Source organism: Anolis carolinensis, chromosome 2, assembly GCF_035594765.1.
Source record: "Anolis carolinensis isolate JA03-04 chromosome 2, rAnoCar3.1.pri, whole genome shotgun sequence".
Taxonomy (NCBI): Eukaryota; Metazoa; Chordata; class Lepidosauria; order Squamata; family Dactyloidae; genus Anolis; species Anolis carolinensis.
The window spans coordinates 200,591,154-200,615,247 of NC_085842.1; the positions used below are offsets into that span (position 1 = coordinate 200,591,154).

Below are 24,094 nucleotides of genomic sequence, written 5' to 3' on the forward strand. Positions count from 1 at the left end.
AAGAACAACTCATCCGCTGAAGAGTTCATCCCTTCTTTGTTTCTTGCATAAGCCATTGATCAGTGTGTCAGCAAGGGACAAGACCAGGACACTGACTCATGCAGAAAGATATCAAGCAGCCTTGTCTGCAGTTGGGTGCTGTCAGCCCAAAGAAATCTTTTTTTAAATTTTATTTCAATTGGCACCTGACAAACAGATCACGAATTACTGGCCTAACACCTACCTTTCTGCTGTCATGCCTTTCTATGCCTACAACGGTTTCTCCCCAAACTACTTGACTTCTGTAAATTAAATAGCTGTCTTCAAAACCAAGTCAAATTATTTTTTCTTGAGAATTTTACCTTTTATCTTGTCTCCAGTGATCAAAACAAATGAGGGGGTCTCTCTGGTGAAAAAAGCCTTCTTTTTTGGGGGTGGGGGGTCCTCTGGTGCAGAGAGAGCCAACATGGAGTTGGTCGGGCTGTGGCGCAGGCTGGTTAGCAGCCAGCTGCAACAAACCACTCTGACCAAGAGGTCATGAGTTTGAGGCCAGCCCGTGCCTGCGTCTGTCTCTGTTCTATGTTATGGCACTGAATGTTTGCCTTATATCTGCAATGTGATCCGCCTTGAGTCCCCTTCGGGGTGAAAAGGGCGGAATATAAATACTGCAATTAATTAAATAAATAAATAAAGGAGTAGATTGACCACACTGTCCAAATGCCCGATCACTATCTCCTGAAGCAATTACCTTATTCTCAGCTCAAGAAAGGAAAATGGAAAAAGAGATCTGAAGATGAGCTTAAAGCTAACTTTAAAAAAATGTGGAATACACATCAAGAAATGGGAAGCCCTGGCACTCTAGTTGGAGGTCAGCTGTTACCAACAGTTCTATGGATTTGAGGAGGCACAAAGGGAGGGCAAAAGCAAGAAACATGCCAAGAGGGAAGTCCATCAAGCAAACCTTTGTCAGGACCACCTTCCATCTGGAAATCTATGTTCTCATTGTGAAAGCCCTTGCAGATCCAGAATAGGCTTCCACAGTTATGTATGGACCCACAACCAAGACTCTTGGAAGATAATCATACTTGGCAACAAGTGATTGTCTATAGTAGTAATAATGGCCTGTTAGATGAGGAAGTTGGGAAGTCAGGGTTAAAATCCCTGCTCAGCCATGGAAATATATTGTGTAATCTTAGCATAGTTCCATTCTCTCAGCCTTAGAAGGAAGCAAAGATAAGCCCCTTCTGAATAAATATTAGCAAATTGTATCATTTGTTTGCTATAAGTTAGAAATTACTTGAGAAGTTACACACAACAACAACTCTGGTGTGGAAAGACTGTGTGAATGTGTGTGTGTGTGAGAGAGAGAGAGAGGGGGGGGGGAATGTCTACAAGTAAAAAAAAGCCAACTACAAGTACAAAAAAGCCTACTGTTTGGTTCAGATACGTAGATGACACCTTCACAATTTGGAGCCATGGAGAGGAAGAACTCAGCAAGTTCCTGGCCCACCTTAACAGCATCCACCCAAACATCCAATTCACCATGGAAAAAGAAAAGGAAGGAAAACTGCCATTTCTAGATGTTCTGGTCATCCGCAAACCAAAAATACTCCTGACCCTTGTACATAACTCAAACAGGAATTATAACTATAACTTCCTATCACATTTCAATAATAGGACATCTGCCAATATCCTACCCTTTCAAGCAAGGATATATCCAGGTTTTTAAAAAGATTTTGTTTTCCTAAATTGTTCGCCACCAAGGTACCCAGAATTTGTCCTTCTGTTTACGTGTGCATGCTTTTTATATACAGGAGGCAAAAACATGCTCTTTGAATTTCCACGTACGCAGCATTGAAAACAACACCTTTTACTTATGAACGTAAGAAATCTCTGGAAAATACTGAAATGTTGGACACCCGCAAAAGTAAAATTAGTATACTTTTATTATCCAAAAGGGAAATGCTGCACTCACTCTCAAATTGCACACATTGGTACTTTCAAAGTAATATGATAAATCCATGCTAAAGGCTTCTCTGAAATACGATGTATGTAATTATCATTTACTAATTATAATATCTATATAACTATTCGGTCCTATAGGTTTATAACTACACAATATTTCTAAGAAAGAACCTAGGCTATACTGATCAGTACGATTGTATTATCTGACAACTATCTGGAGCTGTCAGACTGTTTCCAGGTCCAATTCAAATGGCTAATTTCAATCTTAAATGGCTTCAGATTGGGCTAACCAAAGTAATGCATATTCCAGAAAGTACCTAGTAGTAGCAAATGGCTATGAGCATGAGGGCTCTTCTGCAGTTTTTTTATCACAAATTGAAACAAGTAGCTTCTGGTGTGAGTAAATCAGCTGTCTCCAAAGACATTGCCCATGGGACACCCAAATGTGTTACCATCCTGCAGGGGGCTTCTCTCATGTCCCCGTATGGGAAGCTAGAGCTGACAGACGGAAGCTCACCCTGTCTTGCGGATTAGAACTGCTAATCTTCAATTCAGCAGTTCAGATGGCACAAGGGTTTAACCCATTGCACCACCCATTCTATAGAACACCTTTCCCAGAAAAACTCACTTGTTTGCTTTATGTCCATTTGGGTACCCGGTGAATACTATTCTATCTTTATGGCTTTTTAAGATTTTATTTTTTTTAAATCTGCCTTTTCTTGTGGTTTCACTTTTGCTATGGTGTTTTATTTTTCCTGTTGGTTTTGTTATATTCATTCCGAAGGCTTGTATAAAAATGTGTTCTATACATCATATGGTAACCGTTGTAAATGAGAAAATCAAAAGTTATAATAAATCAGGGAATATATAAGTCAACAGCATTTCATTGGCACTTACCCGTCCCCCCACTTCCCTAATCATTCATTTATCCTGTGTTTAGAATATAGGTGTATGACCTGTTACATCCTTACACCCCAGAAAATGAATTCAAATTTATATTTGGTAGCCATGTTTACATGTAATTATAATGTGGAGGTCAGAGCTGTCACATGCAGTGTCCTCTGCTATGAGTGCTCATGTGATCCTCAACCATAGATAAGATTTTCATATACAAGATTTTTTTTCATCTGTCTCATGCAGTAAACTTCCAGGATTTAATAATTAACCTACATGCTTTACAGCTGATGTTACTGCTGGAGCAGCAATATCCAAGTTGCTGTGAATTTGATCAATTTTATCCTCAATGTTCTTAGCTTGATTTTCACTAACCAGGAACATCTTCTGATTTCAGACACCATACGCTAATTTATAAGAACCTGAAGTCATTATGTATTTTTAAGGTCAAATATAATACCAGCATAAGGCTATTCATAATCTAAGTTACAGTTAGTGAAGAATAACCCAGATCTCAATGGTGAATAGCAGGATAGTTGAGATCACAGGTGGAGTGTCAGGAACACCAACACACAAAAAACTTCCCTAAAACTGGTTTGGTTAGTTTAAGGAATGAATGAGCTAGCTTCATTTCTATTTGTGGAATACTGTGGAGAAAAAAAAACATTCCCAGTTCATGTCAGTAATTTTTGCATTCTTGAACAAATGTAAATTGCTTCCATGGAATATGTCTACCAAATGGTGGGTTTATGAATGGAACTATGAGCCTAACATTGCACCGTTGTGGAATGGATGCATCTATAATAACTGTCAGGACCCAGGCTGCAGAGCACCAATAACCATGCGCAGAGACCAGAATCTATCTAATATCTTTATTAAAGGAATATATAAAGTCAATAAAAACAAGTGAAGAATATAGTTCAGAAGTAGACCCTTCAGGAAAGGTCAAATATAGTCCAGGAAAACAATGTCCAATATGTGATATTAGAGTCCAAAGTTATAATCCAATAACCGAAACACACACTTTGCCAAGCAAAGTGTGGGGAAATGACAGGGTCCTTTAGTCCAATGGAGCTTGACAACAAGGCTGGAAGCAAACTAGATTCTTGGCAAACAAGGCTTGATACGTGGCAACAAGAGGCAAGAAGCAAGAACGAGGTCCGTGGCAAGATCCGAGGACAAGGCAGGCTTGGGACTAGAACAAGGTCCGTGGCAAGGTCCGGGAAACAGGGAACTGGAGTAGCGTAGTCCACACACGATCTCACTCCCGAAGATGACGAATTGACTCCGCAAGGATTTCCTTGCGGGTAAACACCTATATAGGATCTTGTTTTCCCGCCAAGGAACACTTTCCCTGGGGAACAAGAAACGAAACCCATACTGTGTCCAGATGCATGACTCCTTAAGATTTCCCAAGGGAAACAGGCTTAATCAGCTAATTGTCTGGCAGCAATCCTGGCGCTTCTGCGATTCGCCTCCCTAGCGCCTCTATCTCGATTATAATAATCCCGGCGAGAAAATGGGGGAGATTTCTGCTCAAGGCTTGTTTGGCTGACTTCTTGTGGGCAAACATCTTGCAGGTGCAAGGGCTCCAATTCTGGCTGAAACGGTGGGAAACCCAAGTTTTCCTCTTCATCTGCCACAATAGTACTAGGAACGGGACTACATGGCCCATGAGTCATCACAATAACTGAACTTTGCTTTCCTATTTTGTATTGGCCCTTGCTACATTTTACTCTTCTCCTACTTTAGCTACAACCTAATTGCAACTGCATTGTTTCTTTTTTCAGTCCCATTCAAGTGTACCTCATTCATGAAACCAAGAAATTCACAGAGAAGCAAAGGGTAAACAAATCAATCTCCATCTATGAATTCTCTGGCCCATCAGTTAGGTATGCCAGCTGCATATTATTTAGCAAAATGGTGTCAGTGGAAGACAGACTGATTAAGTCACAAAGGCACCAGTCATCCTTGAAAACAAAGCAAGACGAACTCCAACTCCTAGCACAGCACCACACATACGATGTCATAGGCATCACTGAAACCTGGTGGGATGACTCCCATCACTGGAATTTAACCATTGAGGGCTATAACCTCTTTCACAGAAATAGAACAAAGGGGAGAGGAGGGGGAGTAGCTTTATATGTCAAAAACAGTTACGTTGCAGAAGAAATGCAAGACTGTAATCCGGGAAACCAGCTTGAAAGCATCTGGATAAGAATCAAGGGAACCGGGACTCAAAAAGATCTTGTTGTGGGTGTCTACTACAGACCTCCGAGTCAGGATGAAGGACTTGATGAAGCCTTCTGTCAACAGCTGACCAAACAGGCACAAAGAAGAGATATAGTAGTCATGGGCGATTTCAATTATCCCGATATCTGCTGGAAAACAAACTCAGCCAAGAGTACAAAGTCCAACAAATTCCTCACTTGCCTTGCAGATAATTTTATGGTCCAGAAGGTAGAAGAGGCAACAAGGGGATCAGCAACTCTTGATCTAATCTTAACAAATGTGGAAGACCTGATCAATACAGTTGAAGTGGTTGGATCCTTAGGGGCAAGTGACCATGTGCTCCTGCAGTTTGCAATACAAAGGAATGCTGAAACTAAGACAAGTCAAACACGCATTCTGGACTTTAAGAGAGCTGACTTCCAAAAAATGAAGGAATTACTGAGCGGCATTCCATGGACGCCGATATTAAAAAACAAGGGAGTTAAGGATGGATGGGAGTTTTTCAAAAGTGAAATACTCAAGGCGCAAATGCAAACAGTGCCAACAAAGAAGAAAAATAAGACAAGTGCAAAGAAGCCAGAATGGATGTCCAAAGAACTTCTAACTGAGCTAAAGCTCAAAAGTGACATGCACAAGAAGTGGAAAAGGGGAGAAATCACCAAAGAAGAATTCAAACGTATAGCCAACTCCTGTAGGGAAAAGGTTCGCAAGGCTAAAGCGCAAAATGAGCTCAGGCTTGCCAGGGACATAAAAAACAACAAAAAAGGTTTTTTTGCTTATGTTGGTAGAAAAAGGAAGAAAAAGGAGGCGATAGGGCCACTGCAAGGAGTAGATGGGGTGATGGTGACAGGGGATAGGGAAAAGGCAGAACTGCTTAATGCCTTCTTTGCCTCGATCTTCTCACAAAAAGAAAGCCATCTTCAACCTCAGCAACATGGAATGGACGAAGGATTGGGGGAAATCCAACCCCAAATAGGGAAACAAGTTGTCCAGGAACACCTGGCCACTCTAAACGAATTCAAGTCCCCAGGGCCAGATCAGCTACATCCAAGAGTATTGAAGGAACTAGCGGAAGTTATTTCAGAACCACTGGCAATCATCTTCGAGAGTTCTTGGAGAACAGGAGAAGTCCCAGCAGATTGGAGGAGGGCGAATGTGGTCCCTATCTTCAAGAAGGGAAAAAAGAACGACCCAAACAATTACCGTCCGGTCAGCCTCACATCAATACCAGGCAAGATTCTGGAAAAGATCATTAAGGAAGTGGTCTGCAAACACTTAGAAACAAATGCGGTCATTGCTAATAGTCAACACGGATTTACCAAAAACAAGTCATGCCAGACTAATCTGATCTCTTTTTTCGATAGAGTTACGAGTTGGGTCGATACAGGGAATGCCGTGGATGTAGCATATCTAGATTTCAGTAAGGCCTTCGACAAAGTCCCCCACGACCTTCTGGCAAACAAACTAGTAAAATGTGGGCTAGACAAAACTACGGTTAGGTGGATCTGTAATTGGCTAAGCGAACGAACCCAAAGGGTGCTCACCAATGCGTCGTCTTCATCATGGAAAGAAGTGACATGTGGAGTGCCGCAGGGCTCCGTCCTGGGCCCGGTTCTGTTCAACATCTTTATTAACGACTTAGACGAAGGGTTAGAAGGCACGATCATCAAGTTTGCAGATGACACCAAACTCGGAGGGATAGCTAACACTCCAGAAGACAGGAGCAGAATTCAAAACGATCTTGACAGACTAGAGAGATGGGCCGAAACTAACAAAATGAAGTTCAACAGGGACAAATGCAAGATACTTCACTTCAGCAGAAAAAATGGAAATCAAAGATACAGAATGGGGGACGCCTGGCTTGACAGCAGTGTGTGCGAAAAAGATCTTGGAGTCCTCGTGGACAACAAGTTAAACATGAGCCTACAATGTGATGCGGCAGCTAAAAAAGCCAATGGGATTTTGGCCTGCATCAATAGGGGAATAACGTCTAGATCCAGGGAAGTCATGCTCCCCCTCTATTCTGCCTTGGTCAGACCACACCTGGAATACTGTGTCCAGTTTTGGGCACCGCAGATGAAGGGAGATGCTGACAAGCTGGAAAGCGTCCAGAGGAGGGCAACTAAAATGATTAAGGGTCTGGAGAACAAGCCCTATGAGGAGAGGCTTAAAGAGCTGGGCATGTTTAGCCTGCAGAAGAGAAGGCTGAGAGGAGACATGATAGCCATGTACAAATATGTGAGGGGAAGTCATAGGGAGGAGGGAGCAAGCTTATTTTCTGCTGCCCTGCAGACTAGGACACGGAACAATGGCTTCAAACTACAGGAAAGGAGATTCCACCTGAACATCAGGAAGAACTTCCTCACTGTGAGGGCTGTTCGGCAGTGGAACTCTCTCCCCCGGGCCGTGGTGGAGGCTCCTTCTTTGGAGGCTTTTAAGCAGAGGCTGGATGGCCATCTGTCGGGGGTGCTTTGAATGCGATTTCCTGCTTCTTAGCGGGGGGTTGGACTAGATGGCCCTTGAGGTCTCTTCCAACTCTACTATTCTATGATTCTATGATTCTAGAGTGATTTGAATGTGGTTTGAGATGACATTTTGGAGGAACTCCTTTATAAGTATTAGGTTGCAGAATCATAACAAAGTCTTTTAAGTTTCACTCTCTCTTACAATTTTATACCCTTTTCATAAAAAGATGCTTAAGATTAGGAAGTGGAAAGAATGAGAAACACAGGACATTACTGTTGATGACTTTATGAATATTTCCAGTTGTTAGATTGTTCAAAATTTGCATCTTCAACATCAAAATGTACAATCTCACTACAAAACCTAGAGAATGTACTATTTAGCCATCTTCAAGCAACTGAATGTCCTCAGAACAGCTAGACGTAACACTGCAGGAAACAGAGCCTCTCTGTTTATAAAAGAATGCACATTACGCAAGCAACAACATTTTCTTCAACACTGCCTTGACAGAGCCATGACACTGAGAGTCTAACACTGCTTTCAATAAAGGAAGTCATTACCAACATGATTCAGGAAGAATAGCTGTGGGGAGATGCAATTAAACAGACACTCAAGTCATACCAATCTTGTGGTTCCTCCACTACAGCATAATTTACTGAACATGCAGACATATCTTTATTATGGATGATTTGCCTAACTAGACTCAAGGGGATAAGAGGCCTATTCCTTCCTTCCACTGCTTTTTCTTGTGTCAATTTTTAGATTATTTCACATTTTCATCTAGCTTTTCTTTGTGTGTATTACACTAGAAGGAACCTTGAACATTAATTTTACTCTATCAAGTTTGTTAAAAATACCTCTAGGCACAGTTATTCATATTCAGATTAATATTAATGTGATGTAGTCAAAGAACTTCAATGAATACTGAATTTTACTATTGCCCTCTGACTAAAATTCAATGTTAACATAAATACCCTTCCAAATTGTATGTCTCCACTATGAAGAAACACTGATATAGTGGTTTTCTATGATCTAATACACATTTGAAATTATAATAAGCACATTCACACATATTTTCATTTTATCATGAAATGAAATGTACTAGTGAGTACCAAGCATGCGTAAGATAAAATACAATAGCATTTACTAATGCCTTTTAGATTCCTGGAGTTATCTATTAAATCTGAATAAGATAAATTATTTACAACAATGTACAAAATGTTCTCTTACATCTTCTGAAGGACTTGAGCCATCACAACTCCGCTGGTTAAATCTTCTACAGTCTGGCATGGTGCTTCGATGTTAAATGTTTGGATCTGAGGAAGAACACATATTTAATCAAGCAACATTCACTTCATTATACCAGGTCATTGTGAGATTTCAATACTCATAAGATATTTCCTAACTAAAACGTAGTAGAGAGAAGTGACAAAAGTAAACACTTTAGCCCAAAAGAAAAGATGCCATAACACATTTAGTACCAAAATCATACATATAAAGCAGCTAAGTATAGTTGCTGTAAACCAAGGCAGCCCTGTTCTTAGTACTGACAGTGATGTCTATCATTCTTTGGACCCTAAAACTGGTATCTGCCTGAAGTTTCCACTTTTAACCACCTTTAAAAAAAACTGTACAAAAGCATAGTTTACTAAACATGCAACTCTATCTTTATTACAATGCTTTCATAGTAATAAACCCTGTGATTTAAAATAAATTCTGTTCAGTATCTTGGGGAAAACCTTCAAAGGTTGGAGATTAGATGTTTACAGAAATGGAATCACTTTATAGGCAACCCTTTGCCAGTCTTCCCACTCTTGAATCCAGAGTGAGGTTTACTATATTTTGTGCTCTTTGGCAGTTGCTTTTTTTAAAAAAAAAAATCTAGTTTCCATACCAGTTCTCACTTCACTGCCACTTAATGGGAAATATCTGCAGGATCTAAGGGTTCCTTGATTCCTCCCATCACATGAAACATAATAGCAACTCTTACTTGACAATTCATAAAACTGGAAGCACATTGGCCCATGTTATTCTATTACCAAGTGGGCTTTTTGAACAAAAATGAAAAAAGCTTCCCTTTTCAGAAAATGAATTCCATTTTTGAATACAGTTTGGCTATATGTATCTTCAAGGTTTTTTAAAAGCAATAGCAGGGAATGCTTCCAGACTTGGGATTTTCTACTCTGGTGAGTAAAAGTATTTAAGCAATTCTTCCTTTAAAATAGGAAGCTAACATCCTCAAAAAAGAACGGGAATATAACTTAGGTCTGCCAAAGTTCATCCAGGTGCTAAATTGTTTCATTTGGAAAAAAGTATTTGCTGAGCAAGCCTGTAGGCATACAATCCACCCTAACCAGTTCTGAAAATGTTTACAAACGAGTTAGAGCGCTTGGGTGGACATGGCATGTTTTACAAGCAGCTTAACTCATGTTCTTGCCTAAGTAATAATAATAAAAAGAATTTTTGGATGTTTCAATAAATCAACCCCACCCAGCTAATTAATTATTTCTCACCTTGGACAAAACATAACACTGGAAATTTCCTTTCAGTTTGTCATTTTTGACAATGATAAAATTGTTTACATTTTAACAATACAGATGTGCCTGTCAAGGAAAGTGTGTTGCTATTTTATCTGTCAGACTATATCAGATGAAGTACAATCGATACACAAAAACTGTTTTGCTGTTTATGCTGTGACAGATACGACAGTCTCAACGATTTTGATTGTTAAGTTATTTCTGTTATTTCCTAATGGCTGGCCTAAAAGGAAGTTCTTCATAATAGGTACTACATTTTACAATAATAATTACAATATCAAACCCCCCATGCATACTGGATCTGTTCAGACACTGCAAATGTAATACAATAATACACAATTTATTAGCACGTTAACAGGATTATCCCCTTTCCTTGTGATGTTTATTTGAGTACTTGCTGGTTAAACCATAGTTTCTTGTAATCTCTGAACCAGAAGGTATGATTATAGTGATTCCTAAGAACAAGGTATCAAGCCATGGTTCAATGTCATGGCTTGCAGGGATTGCTTAAACCACTATTTTTCAATTTGGATACCATATAAAATTATGAACTGATTAAGCCCCAGAAATTCTAGGTTAAGTTGCAAATGAGAGGGGAGCACACAAACAAAGAATAATTCTGTCATAGAAAAAAGGTTTATCTGTCAAAGTGTTCTGATTAATGAGATCCTGGCTTGTTGTTAAGGGAGTTTCTCCTCTCTCTAACCATAACATTCTTGTAAAAGACAACTTTCAAGCGTTTTTTACTTTTTAACAGACGCACAATGACTGAGTGGGGTGGGGTAAATACAAAGTTCAGAAGAAAGCTCTACTATAGTCATAACATTTTTCTCTTTGGATCACAACCAATTTCTAAAAAAGGCATGGCAATGAAACAATAAATTGTGTTGTCGAAGGCTTTCACTGGGTTGCTGTGAGTTTTCCAGGCTGTATGGCCACTTGCCTAGTTTCCAACAGAGCTTACAACCTCTGAGGATGCCTGCCATAGATGTGGGCGAAATGTCAAGCAAGAATGCTCCTGGAACATGGCCATACAGCCCAGAAAACTTACAGCAACCCAAACATTTTTTTTTTTTGCATTGGTTAAGCCTAAGGTATTCTCATAAATTAAAGACCTACAACAGAACACAAAAGACTCAGGCTGACTGCTAACAAGCAATGTTATACACTGTTTTTATAAAATCTCACTGATATCAAGAGTAAGTCCAGCAGAACACCTTCTCTTTCTTACTACTTAGGAAATATGTATGTTAATATTGATCAAGCATTCACCAAACAATTGATTCATCAGATGTCTGCAAAGCTTTTACAAATGTAAGTTCTAATTGCAGCCCATGTAGTACTTGAGCTTTAAATATAGTTCAACTACTTTAACTGAAACACACATAATCATATTAAAATAAATGTTAATTCTGCAAAATAAGATACAAAAACTTTCTCCCAAAATTATGCTTCAGTTCAGAAACCCTCAGATATGCAGGGTATCAAATCTGAATTGTATAGTTAATAAAAGCATTTCTCATTTATTGTTTTTAATTACTAAACACATTCTGTTCCACAAATCAATAAACTATTTCCCTAATGGCTTTTACCAATTAGAATAGACTGGTTTTGAAAAAGCTACAAAAATTGGTTTCTGTAACAAGGATTTATCATAGTGAAAAAAGTCTTACAGATTCCTATCTTTTCCAAATGCTTTGGTTCTATGCAAATACTTATCCAAGCCTCCAGAGTCTCACTTATCCAAGCCTCTGGATTATCCAAGCCATTTTTGTAGTCAATGTTTTCGATATATCGTGGTATTTTGGAGCTAAATTCGTAAATACAGTAATTACAACATAACATTACTGCGTATTGAACTACTGTCGAAGATAAGCCGAGTTTTTCAGCCCTTATTTATGAGCTGAAAAAATTTCCCCGGCTTATAATCGGGTCAAGGCCGGCTCCCTAGCTCTTAATCAAGGGAATGTTTTGAAAAGAGAGACACCCTTGCAAGTCAGGAAGAAGAAATATATATATTAATCTTATGAAAGCATTTTCCCCTGAAATATTCATTAAACTGTCCTACAGATATATAGGCATTAACTCTTTGCAAGCTTTTGCCATCTCTATGTACCCTTATATGTGTATCTATCTATATACATTAATTTTATATATAAATTTCTCCTCATTTTTGCAGGTCTTTGCAAATCCTTTATACATGTACCTGTGTATCTGTAGCCATACATATACATTATTTTATATATGAATTTACTCTCATATGTTTGCAAGTCTCTGCAAATATCTATATAATGAGAGATGTCTGGATAGATATGAATATATTCTTACCTACCTATATATAGGGCTTGCAAATATTACAGAGGGAAAATGAACACACAAATATATATAGACATGTCTAGATAGATATGAATATATATATAGATAGATAAGATATAGATATATGACTTGCAAATATTGTAGGGGAAATGCACACGCACACACACACACACACACACAGGGGATTTGGGGTTCTTGGGGGGGGGAAAGTTGAACTGGAATCGGGGGGAAATGCATATGTGAAATTAGAATCTATAATTATAGATCTATATCTAGCTCTGCATTGTTTATATAAGCATTGAATATAAGCCTTTTGCTATGTTGGAAGCTGGCCCGAGTCCCCATGGGGAGATAGGGTGGGATCAAAATGAAGTTTTTTATTATTATTATTATTATTATTATTATTATTATTATTATTATTGGGTTATTGTTGATACCATATTGTTTTTGTTGCCCCAACATTTCCACTTATAGAGCTAGTTTATTGTTTTTCTTTGAAATATGGTAAATATTCAAAAACATTTAATCTACGGATGCCTCGATTAATGAAATTTTATTGTTATCTATTTTTATTTTGAAATTTACCCGTAGCTGCTACATTTCCCACTCTTGGCTTATACTCGAGTCAATAAGTTAACCCAGTTTTTTGTGGTAAAATTAGGTGCCTTGGCTTATATTCAGGTTGGCTTATACTCGAGTATATACGGTACTTTTTCTGTCAAATTTCTTGTATAACATGTTTTGGTGCTTAATTTGTAAAATCATAACCTAATTTGATGTTTAATAGGCTTTTCCTTAATCCCTCCTTATTATCCAAAATAGTCGCTTATCCAAGCTTCTCCCGGCCCGTCTAGCTTGGATAAGTGAGACTCTACTGTAGTAGTAAATGAGGAGCTCTCTGTAGAGTTTTTGGTTACATTGATGAGTCAGTTATGGGAATCACTACGGTCATATCAAAACCTGTCAGTTTAATATAGTAGTGATATGTAGGATCAACTAACCAATCAAACTAATTGACTATTTACAAACATATAAGGTAACTAAAAGAGCCAATTTGTTCAGTTCTGTAGGCTCATTGCAGGACAGACAATATATGTAATCTTCAGAATTTTCCATTTCAAATCTCCCCATTGCTAAATATTATGCATGCTTTTGTAACTGTACCCCATGGATCTATCTTTAGGAATGACTTTAGTCATGGCAGGCACTGAGAAGCAGAATTACCTTGCTAATCCAGTGTCTGAACTGTCTCCTTGTTCCCTTTCAAAGTGTCAAATATGACCTGCAAATGGTCAGACTGGGGCCCAACATACATGATATATTTAGGGATGGGGTAATCATTCATTTGACAAGATCCAAGATTTAAAAACCTAATATTAAACTCATCCACAACACATGGATTAAGATTACAAAATTATCATTATTCCATTCTCTGAATTGTAGAATGTTACTTCCTCAAAGACACACTGAGGATTAAACGTTTATCCATTTTATATTGATTGCCCTTCACTGGTAAGGGTTAAAGTGGTATGAAAATATAATGTTTATGTTTCTGTTCCTCCCAACAATTTCTTGTAATAAATCCTCATCCTTTTATAAATTAAATTGTAAATGAACTAGGTTCATTTAAAGCTCATGAATTTCCCCTTCTACAAAGTTATGCTGTCTTTATAACCCGAGAAGGATGAAGGCAGCAACAGGTATGGGATATATCTTTCTGCATTACAAATGGGAAAAGCAGGTATGTGAAGCATAAGAAACAAGGGCATATGAGATAATTACCCAATTTCTTTGATTCTAAGATGCACTTTTCTCCATATAAACTTCTCTTAAAACAGGGTGCATCTTAAAATCACAGATGTTTTTCATTTAAAGCTGTTTTTCTGTTGGTAGTACTGAAATAACTATGCATTTTACAATAGATGAAATAGAGTATTTAAAAATACTATAAAACTGGTTAGTAAAGCTATTTTTTGCTTTCACAATACAGAAAATAGAAAAATTAAATAAATTCTGTATTCCATTTCACTTTGGTGCCACCTCTTTGTAGGTGCATGTCTTCAACCTAAGGTGACCCTAAGCTAAATCTATCACTGCTTTTTCTTAGAAAGATTTGCGCAGAGGAAAACTGTCTTTCCTTTCCACGGAGACTGAAAGAGCCACATAATAGTTCCAGGAGCAAGAGGGTTATCAAATTATTGCTTTATTGTATCTGTTCTGTACTCAATTTTAAACATATTTTATTAAGTCATTTTACAATGTCTTTGCATGTTTTTAATTACGATATATTCCTTCGCACCATCCCAACATGGCCTGGTTATGTTTCCTAATATGTGTACACGCCTTTCTATATGTGTGCAAGATCTATATAATTATTGCATTGCCTTATGGTTTGCTAGCTGTAATAAAGACATTGTTTATGTTGATGTTGACCTAGTAGCTTTCACTCCTGCACAGGGAACTCTGGTTTCGAGAGTCATAGTCTGATGCTAAAAGGACTACACCACACTGGCACCTCTTTAATTACACGTTTACTACTGAGGCTTGAATGTCAAGCTCCAGTACATCTGAAGGAGTAGATTACAAACCACAAATGCTCATGTGAAAATCTAAAACAATCAAATAATGTGCCAATTTTATCCATTTTCAATTATCCTTGACTGTATTATTTGCCTTTCGGTTTTTAGCAATCTTGCCTTCCCAGGAAGACATTCAGTGCTTCTCACTTTACTACTGTTTTAAAAAATTTCTCTGCTCCTGTGTTTGCTTCATTCATTTCCTATACTTTCTAATATTTCTTCTTTAAAAATAAATCTTTGCACCTTCAGAGTATAAAAGGACACATCTTTGAGTGCATCCATATCCATCTTACACATCCATATAACAAGAGTCACACTTCTTCCTTCACTCCAGGAAAAAGATCTGATTTTCCCACTCAGTTCCTGCAAGAATGATCCTGTTGCAAAGAATAATACTTCCAATAATCATTACTTTAAATTTAATAGCTAATCAGTAACCTAGACCACAGCTTCTTAAACTATAGGCCCTGCTCCCAGATGAAGTCCCCCTGGCTCAGTTTGGCAACAATAAAAGGTTTCTGCATGCCACTTAGATATTTACACAAATCTATTGTGTAGTGTACACAAAAAGAAAAATCAGCCTGTTAAGCAAGCCTTGTAAATGCTGATTTATTGTCAGTTTTTTTATTTTTTATATCTACTTTATATACCTATATACCTGGAGTCACATAAAAAATTTCTCAAGTGGAAAAAGGTTGCTGGTGGGAAAGGTTTAATAACCCCTACCCTAGACCTCTCCCCTCATCATAGTATCAGGAGATAAAACAAAGTTACAAGTTAAGTATCCCTTATCCAAAATGCTTGGCACTAGAAGTGTTTTGGATTTTGATGTTTTTGGATTTTGCAATACAGGCAGACCCAGGTTGAGAATAATATATGTAGGTTCCCTAGGTTTGTTCATAAGTTGAATTTGTTTGTTGTGGAAACGAGGATTGGAGATAAAGCTTCAGTGGAGACACCTTTTCCCCATGATAACTCTTTTAGGGATATTCCCTTCCAAGGGATAGACTTCTCTCACTTCCTGTTGCTCACCCCCGTTCTCAATTAGGAGACATTTGTAGGTCAGATGTTTGTAACTCGGAGACTACCTGTACCTGTAATTTGCATATTACATACATAATGAGACAACTTGAGGTGGGATCCAAATGGGATCCTTGAACTTTTTCATTTCATATATACAGTAGTCTCTCGCTTATCCAAGCTCTGCTTATCCAAGGTTCTGTATTATCCAACACAGTTTGCCTTTTAGTAGTCAATGTTTTTGTAGTCAATTTTTCAATCAATTGCAAAATTTTGGTGCTAAATTCATAAATACAGTAGTTATTACATAACGTTATCGTGTATTGAACTGCTTTTTCGATCCATTTGTTTAAAGCATGATGTTTTGGTGCTTAATTTGTAAAATCATAACATAATTTAATATTTAATAGGCTTTTCCTTAATCCCTCCTTATTATCCAACATTTTCGCTTATCCAATGTTCTGCCGGCCCGTTTATGTTGCATAAGTGAGACTCTACTGTACTTTATACTAGTTTGAAGGTAATTTTATATAATATTTTAATAATTTTCTGCATGAAATAAAATATGTGTACATTGACACATCTGTAAGCAAAAGTATCACTATCTCAGGCACCCATGTGTATGATTTTCAAATATTTTGGATTCTGGAATTCCAGATAAAGGATGCTCAATGTGTATTAATAAAACTGATACAAACAATCTGTGATACAATCCTATTAACTGCTACAGTGCCAAACAAATAGAGAGGGTTTATTGGTCTCTCTCGAGTGCCTCACTCCAAGTATGCCATAAAATGTACCAAGACATGTGTACATAAGAGTGACCCAGTTGCATTTTCAATATATTTGCCTGATATCATCTTTTAATTCCTTCAGGCCTTAAAAAATACTGAGCCTGTCTGATTAAAATGTCATGCTTTTAATAATCATTTTAGCTTTAAAATTGCACCACGCTGTGTTTGGGTGTATTTTTGTGATCTGCATGCAGAATTAATTTAATTGTACATGATTTTTCTTTTTCTTAAATGATCTATAGAATTCCTCATAAAACAGCACTAAGGGCACCATATGATTGCGTCTTGAGTGCAGAAAACCCTGTTTTTCTTGGATAACATTTTGATTTCAATTTGTTCAAATCAAAGTATAAATAAAAATATCCTAGCTTCCAGAAGTGATCATAAGAGAAAAGATATCTTCTGAGATCAGCAGAACTCTTAACTACATATGTCTGCCAAAAACCAAATACACCAGTTTGAACTGGGTCTGGAAATGAACTGGAAATGATTTCAGAATAAACAACGCATAATAACAACAACAACAACTTTATTTTTATATCCCGCCTCATCTCCCCGAGGGGACTCGGGGCGGCTCACATGGGGCCAAGCCCAACAACATACAGTAAAATACAGAAGTATTAAATAAGAGTATTATCTAGAATAGGGGCCCTCAAGCTCAGGCCTGTAGACCATTTACGGCCCTCCAAGGTTATTTACCCAGCCTCCGCCCCAAACTTTAAACTTAGGGTCGCCCTAAATCTGAAACAACTTGAAGGCACACAACAACAACAATCCTAATGAACTTGACTATCTCACCAGCCAAAAGCATGACCATACTTCCCATTGCAATACTGGTAAGGTTTTGGTTATAATTGTTCTTCATTTTAAATACTGTATTGTTCTTTCATGGTTTTTGGACTATAAATAAGTAATTTGTTCCCATTTTTTTCAAACTATAGTCTACCCCTCCCCCTCTTGATGGATGATTTAAGCAGAGAGCTAAACAGGGGGACTATCACAGCATGATACCAATCTGGACTGAAGAGCCCATGATGTGTACACAGACCAGTCATTGCCACCCTGCTCCTTTCTTCACACCTCTAGGTAAACAAACTGGGAGTCACTGAATCCTGGTCTATAAAGAAGCAATTACCAATCAACTCTTTAGTAAATGAAATGGAAAACTGTGATTATTTGTAACTTTCTGGTTTCTTTGCCTGTCCATGCAAAGGAAGGCTCAGTCGGGCTACATGCCCCAAGACACCACTTATGTGCATAATGGTATATTAAGTCAGAACTGATAGCTTTATTGTGATGTCTAATTATGATCACAGAGTTATAAACATAAAAATGTGAATAGGAAAGTCCAGCACTGGATAACTTATGCACCTTGTTTTTCATCCATCAGTCCAACCTATTCAATATACAGCTGTAAAAATGAAAGTTCAAAAATATTGCTTTGTAGAATGTGGCATATATAAACTACAACTATAGCTTCACTTTCCCATTCATCCCACATTTGTAGATTCAAAGTTTAGGAAGGCAGCTTTCCACCAATTTTCCTAATACAGGTTGAGCATCTTTTATTTGAAATTCTGAATTCCAAAGTACTCCAAACTCCAAAATTCCCCACAAAGGTGGCTGAGATAGTGATGCCTTTACTTTCAGGTGCTTTGATGTGCACACACTTTATTTCATGCACAAAATTATTGAAAATATTGTGTCTAAAATTACCTTCAGGTTATGCATATAAGGTATATATTAAACATAAATAAATGTAGTGTTTAGACTTAGGTCCCATCTCCAAGATACCTCGTTATATTCATATGTGTATGTGTGCAAATACAGCTATTCCAAAATTTAAAAAATCTGAAATCCAAAACATTTCTGGTCCCTAGCACTATACACCCTTCCAGAGATAAGAAACATTTAAGTATTGTACCTTAAATTAATCAACCAACTAGAAAGCAAAACTTCACTCAGACCATATAATATCCCTGTATATATTTCTACAAAAACTTCATGCATAGCAGAAACCATAGAAGAAACCAGCAACAGGAAATCCGCTTCTTGCATGCACACACTGGGCTAAATAGACTGGAGCAACCACAACAACAACAGAATACTGTGTATGTTCAGACTTATCATCTCCCTGCAAGGGCCTCTACAAAATACGTAGAAGCACGGATGCATAAGGGTATTTTCCATATATCCCTCTGTATGACACATACCAAGAAATAGCCCTCTGGAAATAATTCTCTGTATATCTGTGAATGTGCAGAAGTAGTTTGGATCTTGAATTTGTTTGGACTTCAAAATATTTTGTTGTTATTTGTCTTCCAGTCATTTATGACTTATGTTAACCTAAAAGCGAACCTATCATGGAGTTTTCCGGAGCCGAGAATGTGTGACTTAGTACCAAACAATGGGTTTCCATTGATGACCTGAATTTCAAAGGGAAACTGAGGAAACTGTGACGTCTCCCACTTGTTCCTCTAATCCAAGACTTGCCAAATAAACCATGGAACAAGAGCAAAGAGAAGAAGCAGTGCATTGGACTTTATATAAACAAGACTGTTTCTGATGACCAAGTGAAATCTCAATTAGTGCAAAATCCACAGACTCCATTGCCAGGATATGCATTTTCTGTGGAGAAGAAGAGGCATCTAAAATTTCAACCCAATTGGCTCAACCAATTTCCCTGGTTAGCCTACTCATTTCATGTACAAGTTGCACTCTGTAACTTGTGGTGTTTGGAGAAGTTGGGGATAAAGGTGCTCATCAGAAGCTTGGTGCATGGGTTGCTAAACCATTTGTGAGATGGAAAGATGCAATACAAGTCTTCAAGAGACAACAAAAACAGAGTACCAGCAGAACAACTTATGATTGTCTGAAAACTTCTTGCTAATTCACAGTGGAAAACGTTTTGATGAAACCTGTCATCACAATAAAGGAAATTATAAGAAAGCAGAAGAAAACAGAAAGAAACTTTTACCAATTGTGGAAATTATTATTCTTTGTGGCCAACAAGAACTGGCTTTTAGAGCAGTGGTTTCCAACTTGTGGTCCATGGACCACCAGTGGTCTGTAAGAACTAAAATATGGTCCTCACCATTGCTACTCTGGATAATAATAAAGCCCAAACAAAACATTTTTTTTTCTTGGTGTCTTCAATTTTAGGCCTGTTCCCGGGGTTATTTGGGGTGCTGATTCAGAAAATTGCATTGGATAGACCACATCAGCTCTAGATTATTAAATATGGTTTTCTTTGGTTGAGCTAATGGTGACTATAGGATGGCATATGTTCTGTATCAGAAATTAGAGCTGATGTGGTCTATCCAATGCAATTTTCTGAATCAGCACCCCAAATAACCAAACCAAATCTAAAGTTGACCAAAAACTGATTCGTAACCCTTTTGGTACTAATGTTGGGAAAGTGGGCCCTGGTCCAAGTGGGCCCAGGTCAAAAAAAGGTTGGGAACCACTGCTACATACCTAAAGCAGTGGGAGGGGCTGCAGGTCATGTGACCGACTCAGTGACAGTTTTGAATGTCCAGTTTTTAAAGGATGACAGTTAAAAAGGACACTTGGGCCTTGAGCCTGATTAGAAGTCAGTGTTGAGCCTTGAGTCAGCTTGAGTATTGAAGTCTGTTAAGAGTGCAGAAGGCAGTGTAGGAAGCTAGAAACTGTTAAGGATTGTGTTTTCTTTGAAAGTACACTATTACTAAAGAGAGCTGTACAAAGCAACATAGTCTATGAAGAGACTATTAAAGTCTACCAGTTTAAGATACAAACTCTCTAAATGTTTTGAAGTTTTTAACCTGACAAAGAAATGTGCCGGTATCTTTGAATACATGAAGTTATCAGTGAACAATCTTGTTACTTTAAAAGAATTCCACTTGCAACATTGTCTGTTGAAAGCATCTAATATAAACAAAATATCTACATGCCCAGCTATCAACTATTACCAAATAAACACTCTCTGAAACTCTGCTATTCCATGAGGTTGTAATCTATACCTCGATGGGTTGTGATCCACTTAGGCAGAAAAAAATGAAATGCAAAGATACAGAATGGGAGATGCCTGGCTCAACATCAGTATGTGTGAAAAAGATCTTGGAGTCCTTGTGGACGACAAGTTAAACATGAGCCTACAATGTGATGCGGCGGCAAAATGGGATTCTGGCCTGCATAAGTAGGAGTATTGTGTCTAGAACCAGGAAAGTCACACTACCCCTCTATTCTGCCTTGGTCAGACCACACCTGGAATACTGTGTCCAATTCTGGGCACTGCAATTGAAGGGAGACGTTGACAAGCTGGAATTTGTCCAGAGGAGGGTGACTAAAATGATCAAGGGTCTGGAGAACAAGCCCTATGAAGAGCGGCTTAAAGAGCTGGGCATACTTAGTCTGCAGAAGAGAAGGCTGAGCGGAGACATGATAGCCAATATGTATAAATATGTGAGGTGAAGTCATAGGGAGGAGGGAGCAAGCTTGTTTTCTGCTGTCCTGGAGACTAGGACACGAAACTACAGCTTCAAACTACAGGAAAGGAGATTCCACCTGAATATTAGGAAGCACTTACTAACTATGAGGCCCTCTGGAGCACTCTCAGCCCACAGAGTCTTGCCCTCCTCCCGACATAATGGACAGCCCAAGTATCAGGGGAGGAGGATGGGGGCAGCCGCTGTGTATCTTGCCTTTCTCCTGGGATAAGGATGAGGTGAGTAGCTCCATCCTTATGCTAGGAAGACAACTTGAGGATGACTTGGCCCTAATCTTCCCCCTTCTTGCCCCGTCCTCTCCTGGACCCGCCCCTTCCCGGGCCCACCCCATCCAGCGTGTGCCCAGCCATTCTCGCTCTTGGCCCAGCCCTTCCAGCCAGGCCCGCAATGTGGCTCCAAAGCAAAAAAGTTTGCCCATGCCGGCAGTAGAATGTTGGTTAAGTGAAAATGTTGGATAATAAGAAGGTGTTAAGGAAAAACCTATTAAATGTCAAATTACATTATGCTGTTAAAAAATCAATCACCAAAATATGTTTTACAACAAATCAACAGAAAAAGCAGTTCAATACATGGTAACGTTATGTACTAATTACTGTATTTACAAATTTAGCACCAAACATCGTGATGTATTGAAAACACTGACTACAAAAACATTGACTACTAAAAAATTTGACTGCAAATAAAGATAGAATTACATAAAATGAACTTACAGTAACAACAAGTTAAATCTGTAAAAAGTTCAGTCCTGATAAGATTTTTAAAAATCTGTGATCCTTCCCTGCCTAGAGAAACAGCTATGGATCCAGGCAGGAGGCAGACTGCGTTGGATAATACAGAATGTTGCATGAGCAAAGGTTGGATAAATGAGACTCTACTGTACCTCATAACACACACAGGTGGTCCCTGAGTTACAAACATTTGGCTTATAAAAGACTCAGGCCCTTTTCACGCAGCTATATAAAATCCACATTGAACTGGACTCTTCAATGACAGTTCAATGGACTCACAATCCAGTCAGCTCTATGGACTCATGGAACTCTATGGACTCACAATCCAATCCAAAGCAGATGTTGTGGATTATCTGCCTTGATATTCTGGGTTATATGGCTGTGTGGAAAGGGCCCTAAAACTGGTAAGTTTCTCATTAAGAAAAGAAAATGTGTTGAACGTTGGATGAGCACAGGTTGGATAAGCAAGACTCTACTGTACATAGGGGAGCCCCCGGTGGCACAGCAGATTAAACTGCTGAGCTGCTGAACTTGCTGACCGAAAAGGTTGGCAGTTTAAATCCAGGGAGCGGTGTGAGCTCCAGCCCCAGCTCCTGCCAACCTAGCAGTTCAAAAACATGCATAATGGCGCTCCATGCAGTCATGCCGGCCACATGACCTTGGAGGTGTCTGTGGACAACGCGGGCTCTTCGACTTATAAATAAAGGTGACACCAACCCTTAAAGTCGAACGCGACTAGACTTAATATCAGAAGAAACCTTTACCTTTACCTACTCTGTGTTTATTTTATGTGTTGTTTTTAGGCACTCTGTGCCATATATACGTCCCTTCAGGGAGATGGAAGCGGGGTACAAAAATAAAGTTATGATTAATATAATTCCCAAGAAATTGTAATTTCGTATGCTTTTATGTTAATGTGGCACTGAATTATTGCCACTTTGGAAGCCGTTCTGCGTCCCCTTCGAGGTTGAGATAGAGTGGGGTAAAAAAAAAAAAACAGTAAGTAAATATTGAATGTTTGAACTGGTTGTAAGTGCCTTGGGCCCTTGACTGGGGAAAGGCGGGATATAAATTTCAAAAATAAATACATAGGACTGGGCCATGGCAGTCCCAAGCGGTGTCAAACTGGGTTAACTCTAGGGTGGTGATACCCCAAGCCGCTTCCACGGGATTCAGGGGCACAAATAAAAACACTTAATGGAGGGAGGAGGCGGCCCATAAAAGGGGCAGAAGCAGAGAACGCAAGGAAGAGGCAGCAAAAGGCAGGCCGCAAATCACCCTGACAGGGAAAGCAGCGCCGGGGCCTAGACTCACGACAAGACCTTCGCTCTTACCCAGGTGAGCAAGCTCTCCCCGAGCTCGGCTCGCTCTAGGCTCTCCACGTTGAACATGGCGCCGTCGAGGGAAGGAAGGAGGCCTCGAGGAGGAGGAGAAGCGGCGGCGGCGTCCAGACGAAGCCCTGCTCGCTGGCTGCCTTCTTCCTCGCTTCTTTCTTCTTCTTCTTCCCTCCTCTTCAGAGGCCAGGCCGGCCGAGCCGGGCCGGGCGGCTGTGGAGCGGCGCAGACACGTCACCGGGATCCGCCCGCGCGCTTCGGAGAGCAACGCGCATGCGCCCGCTTCGCCCCTCCACTCAGTCAGTCAGAAGAGGCCGAATCCACCCTTGCCCGCCGCCGCCTTCGGAGAGCAACGCGCATGCGCCCGCCTCGCCCCGTCAGTCAGTCAGTCAGAAGGGAGGGAAGAGCGGAGCAGGCCTTGCTTGCGGCGCTGGTGGAGGTACTTCAGGAATAGAGGTACTGGCCGGCTTTCCCCTCCTCTTCCTCCGCTATTAGTTTCAATGGCTGTCTATCCCCTTCGCGTTTTTCCCACTCAGGACCTTCGCTCTGGGAGTCCAGCTGTGTCTACATGCAATTTGAAACGCCTGGCTCCATGCTGTGGCATCCTGGGACTGTGCAGTCTCTGGAGGCCCCAGCCCTCTTTAACAGGCAGGGCTCAAGTCAGTGTGTTGTCGAAGGCTTTCATGGCCGGAATCACTGGGTTGCTGTGAGTTTGCCGGGCTGTACGGCGATGTTCCAGAAACATTCTCTCCTGACGTTTCGCCCA

General features: G+C 39.4%; 1 protein-coding gene across 2 annotated transcripts in view; it reads right to left on the reverse strand.

Annotated features, from left to right (window-relative positions):
* The window catches only part of hook3 (hook microtubule tethering protein 3), an 82,551-nt gene extending 59,022 nt beyond the window's left edge, over window positions 1-23,529 (reverse strand). For both annotated transcript variants that reach the window (XM_003226029.4, XM_062974151.1), the window contains exons 1-2: window positions 23,329-23,529; window positions 8,764-8,849 (exon numbers count right to left, since the gene is read on the reverse strand). In XM_003226029.4, coding sequence (XP_003226077.1) covers window positions 8,764-8,849; window positions 23,329-23,385 — 143 coding nt within the window. In that variant the 5' untranslated portion in view covers window positions 23,386-23,529. The remainder of the gene's footprint in view (window positions 1-8,763; window positions 8,850-23,328) is intronic.
* Window positions 23,530-24,094: the final 565 nt, after the last annotated feature.